Source organism: Oxyura jamaicensis, chromosome 31, assembly GCF_011077185.1.
Source record: "Oxyura jamaicensis isolate SHBP4307 breed ruddy duck chromosome 31, BPBGC_Ojam_1.0, whole genome shotgun sequence".
NCBI classification, from domain to species: domain Eukaryota; kingdom Metazoa; phylum Chordata; class Aves; order Anseriformes; family Anatidae; genus Oxyura; species Oxyura jamaicensis.
Window position 1 is genome coordinate 262,674 of NC_048922.1, and position 4,584 is coordinate 267,257.

Genomic DNA, 4,584 nt, shown 5'->3' on the forward strand with positions numbered 1-4,584 from the left:
TTTCTTTCTTTCTCTCTCTCTCTCTCTCTCTCTTTCTCTCTCTTTCTTTCTCCCTTTCTTTCTCTCTTTCTTTGTTGATTTTTAGGAACTGACATACCTGAGCCAGGACCTGTCCGTCTGGTGGGAGGCCCAGACCGATGTGCTGGGAGAGTTGAGGTGCTTCATGAAGAGCAGTGGGGCAGCGTGTGCCATGATGAGTGGGACATGAAAGATGCCCAAGTTGTGTGCAAACAGCTGGGTTGTGGGGATGCACTGCTTGCGCCCATTGGAGCCAAATTTGGACGAGGCTTTGACACCATCTGGCTGGATGATGTGAACTGCACGGGGGTAGAAGCTGATCTCTCTGAATGCCAGGCGAGGCCATGGGGGGATCACAACTGTTACCACGGGGAAGATGCCAGTGCAATCTGTTCAGGTAATGCTTGCATCCTCCCCCTTTTGCCAGCTATGTGTTGGGGTGCACTCACAATAAATGTGGATACAGTCATGGACAGGAACTAGGACTTAACACAAAACACTCACCTACTGTGTTGGTGTCGCTGGGCCCTTACACCGTAGAAGAGGGATTCAGTCTGGAAGGTTTTCTCCTGTCTGCTCACTGGGGTGTCCTGTGGTCATTTTTCTCCAGTTCAGGCTTGAGGTTAAGATCATGAACAAGACCACGGACCATTTCCATGAGCGTGGGAGGGAGAGGTTATTCAGGGGGGGCTACCAAGGTATCAGTGAACAGCCTTCTTCCTTCCTGAGCATACCCTCTCTGGATGTCTCTGCAGAATCAGGGATTACCATCTCCACCACTGTCCGCCTGGTGGGAGGCCCAAACCGCTGCACTGGGAGAGTTGAGGTTCTTCACAACAATGTCTGGGGGACTGTGTGTGACGACGGCTGGGATTTAAGGGAAGCAAAGGTTGTATGCAAGCAGCTGGGCTGTGGGACAGCACTATCAGCCCTCCCAGAGTCAAAATATGGAGAAGGAAAGGGCCAGATCTGGCTGACTGATGTGAACTGCACAGGAACAGAAGCGTCTCTCACTGAATGTGAAACCAAGCCATGGGGAGAGAACATCTGCAACCACGTGGAAGATGCCAGTGTGGTGTGCTCAGGTAACTACCTCTGAGCCCATCCCTACATGTGCTGGGCAGTAGGATGAGCAGATCCCACCATACATAAACCTGAATCAGGTTTCATCCCAAGTCCCTGTGAAAGGGGCAGTGCAGCTCTGTGTATGTTTCCTAGTGGAAACAGAGGGACACAGCTGAGAAACTCATCCCATCACTGGGTGCCAGCCCTGTGATGCAGAGCAGTGGTCACCCAGTGGTGATACATGGATGTAGCTGTGCCAGGGTAGCATTAAATCCTCTCCTACGCTGTGATCCCTTGTCCCACCTCTGTCCTGCAGGGTGGTTATGATCAACAGAGTCCTTGAACCAGATACCCAGTAGAGCCTGAAGCTTTCCATGAAGACTAGGAAAACTTCCTCCTGCCCTTTTTCTACAGCCTCTTTTCTCTTTTTGTTGGTTACTATTTTTTTTTTCTTTCCTTCCTTCCCACCCCAGAAAAGCCCAGGTGTCATTAGAAGGACGCTGATGGCATGTCTTCATTGTGCTTGGGGGCACCTGAGCCCCTGTTGAGCAGGCATACTTTCCACAGGTGATGGGGCACATAGGATGCTCCCTTAACATATATTTATTTTTGGCATTTGTGCAGAGGTAGATGTTCCTGAGACAGGGCCAGTCCGGCTCGTGGATGGCCCAAACAAGTGTGCTGGAAGAGTTGAGGTACTCCATGAGAATCGGTGGGGCAGCGTGTGTGATGACCAGTGGGACATGGAGGATGCCAAGGTGGTGTGCAAGCAGGTGGGCTGTGGGTCACCACTGTCAGCCCTGGGAGGTGCCCGCTACGGCCGAGGGTCGGACGTCATCTGGCTGGACGATGTGAACTGCAAGGGGACAGAAGAAAGCATCTTTGACTGTCAGGCCAGGCCGTGGGGTGAAAACGACTGCTATCATGGAGAGGATGCTGATGTTGTCTGTGCAGGTAAGCCACCCGTTACTGTGACACCTGAATTGACGTGGGGACAGGGTCAAGCAGTTCTGGTAAAACCAGCAGGCTGGACTGGATGGGACAAAATGGAAATCACAATCTTGCTCTTAGTAAGATGCTGTTGGAGGCAGGGAAATGAGTGAAGCAGGGAGCCCTAAGGAATATGGAACATCTGATTAGGGTGGATGTGGTGGGTCAGATGTCATCAGCAGGGCACAGACAAACACACCAGTGACAGTCAGACTATGGGATGGGTTCTGATGGAGAGTTGCTCACAAGGGAGTTTCTATAGGGCAAGGTTCCTAATGGGCAGCAAAAGGGGAGGTAGAACAGTTTTTGGAATAGGAGGTAATGACAAACATCTGTGGAAGGCAGGAGGAGGACAGCTGGAACCATGTCTGGGGAGAGACACCTCTCTCTCTATCATCTGTACTCAAGAAATATCTAAGTTGAACTCTGAAACCTCTGTGAGCTTAACTCCTTACTTCTCGTGCTCTGTTTCCTGGGAGAGAAGCTTGGACAGGCCCTACATAGGTGAAGGAAGGAATCCTTGGGGGTTTTGGGTTGGTTTTGTTATGGAGGAAAAGGGCTGTAGGGTCTTGGCAGACCTGCAGGCTTTCATCTGGGGGTTGCACAAAGTTGTTCTGTCAGGACTACATCTTGCAGTCCTCTGGACCAAGCAGTGCATTTTGCATCAGGGTGAGAGCCTGGTCTTCATGCAGCCATATCCCGGCTTCCAGATGGGCCTGTCCAAGGCTCTGATGTCCACAGTATTCTTTGTTAATAGACCAAAATATGTAAGTATAACCTAACATGCAGACCTTCTTCTAGGGCAGAATCCATATCACTTCTGGGTGAAAATTTTGGCACAGAAGAATTCCTGAGAGCAGATTTCATTTTACCCTCTTCCCTTTCTCTGCAGTTGACAAGAATCTGGAGGAACTGGAAACATCATGAGTGCCATGCTGGCCCCACCAGACCGTGCTCACCTTGCCACAGGAGAAGGGCCAGCAAGATTCAGCTGAGAAAGAGAATGGTAGGGATCCTATGGAACCATCAGTGTGCCTTGACAGAATTCAGGGTGTGGCAAAACCATTCTCTCATCTGTTGAATGATCTACAAGTTTGTTTGTAACTACATTGATAGAAAACACATCTTAACACATTTTTCCACTGAAAAGTAAACATCAAAAAGTATCAATAAATTTCCCCTAAAAATGATATTCTGTCTGTCTCATGAATTGCTTATGGACCTCTGCTACCTGAGAATGTATCTGGCAAGAAGCTGTTTGTCCTACATGATGAATATTTATACCAAGTTTATGGAAGTATTTCTAAGATCTCTGCTGAGAAGCATTTGTTTTCATTGGGATTTGGACTGGTAAGAAGGACAACCATAAACACCTTGGAAAGGGTATTGGACATTGAGCAGCACAAGTTTAGTTTTGTAGGTTTGTCTGCCCCTCCTTAGAGGGGACCAAGGAAACAGACCCCATAGAGGAGGACTCACTCTTTTTCCTCTCTCACTCTTCCTAAAGGCCAAAGCTGGCACATTCTGGGGATGTCCAATCAAGACTTAGGCTCTAACATATTATTGTGTATGTGTGTGTGATTTATTGCTCTCCAAAAAACAGTGTGCTTTGTGCCCGTCAGTACATGAGTGCTTTGTCCCCAGTCTTCATCTCAGTATTTGCACTGGGTGTCTCCAAGTTGGTCATCCAACTCAAGCTGTTGTTATGGACAGGAGAGAGGACCGTATATCCCAGTTATGTTTGGAATAGTGTTAATTTCCTTCATAGTGGCTGGTATGGTGTTTTGGATTTAAGATGAAAATAATGTTGATAACACACCAATGTTTTAGCTGTTGCTGAGCAGTGGTTGGACAGTCAAGGACTTTTCAGATTCTCGTGGTGCCCTGCTGGTGAGGAGGCTGGGAGTGCACAAAGAGCTGTGAAAGTTGGATGGAAAAAAAAAAAAAAAAAAAAAAAAAAAAAGCTCCTTTTTATGTGGGGGAGTGAGTGAACAGTTGCGTGATGCTGAGCCAGGTTACAACACAACACTGTCTCCATTCCCCCCTCCTCCTCATGGAACAGTTCATCCCCTCCCCAAGCAAGTCTAAAGGAGCTTGGATCATCTGCTTTTTGGGAAGTGCCTGGTTCAGTGTGGCTCCAAGGAGAGCAGAAATGAGGTGAAGCTGGTGGCGATCTCACTGTGACACAGAACATCAGACAGACTCAGAGAAACATGGAGTTCAGGTCACATGCCTACATATATATATATATATATTTAGATGAAAAGTGAGAAGTAGCACAGAAGTGGTTCAAGGCTTGGTGGAAATGTCACAGAGAGGGGCCACAAGGTACAATCTGTTTTACTTATCAGAAGGAAGGTTGCATGAGGATTTCATGACAGTAGCTAAACATCTTCTGGGGGCGGGTGCTGTCTACCCAAGGAAACCTCAAGCTGTTTGAGCCAATACAGCAAAAGCTGGATGTATTCTACAATCACCACAAGAAATCTTTCATGGATTAGAGGCATTATC

General features: G+C 48.0%; 1 protein-coding gene across 1 annotated transcript in view; it reads left to right on the forward strand.

Annotated features, from left to right (window-relative positions):
- The window catches only part of LOC118155490 (soluble scavenger receptor cysteine-rich domain-containing protein SSC5D-like), a 6,998-nt gene extending 3,735 nt beyond the window's left edge, over positions 1 to 3,263 (forward strand). Inside the window, exons 4-7 of the mRNA XM_035308790.1 lie at positions 86 to 415; positions 774 to 1,103; positions 1,708 to 2,037; positions 2,966 to 3,263. Coding sequence (XP_035164681.1) covers positions 86 to 415; positions 774 to 1,103; positions 1,708 to 2,037; positions 2,966 to 3,000 — 1,025 coding nt within the window. The 3' untranslated portion in view covers positions 3,001 to 3,263. The remainder of the gene's footprint in view (positions 1 to 85; positions 416 to 773; positions 1,104 to 1,707; positions 2,038 to 2,965) is intronic.
- Positions 3,264 to 4,584: the final 1,321 nt, after the last annotated feature.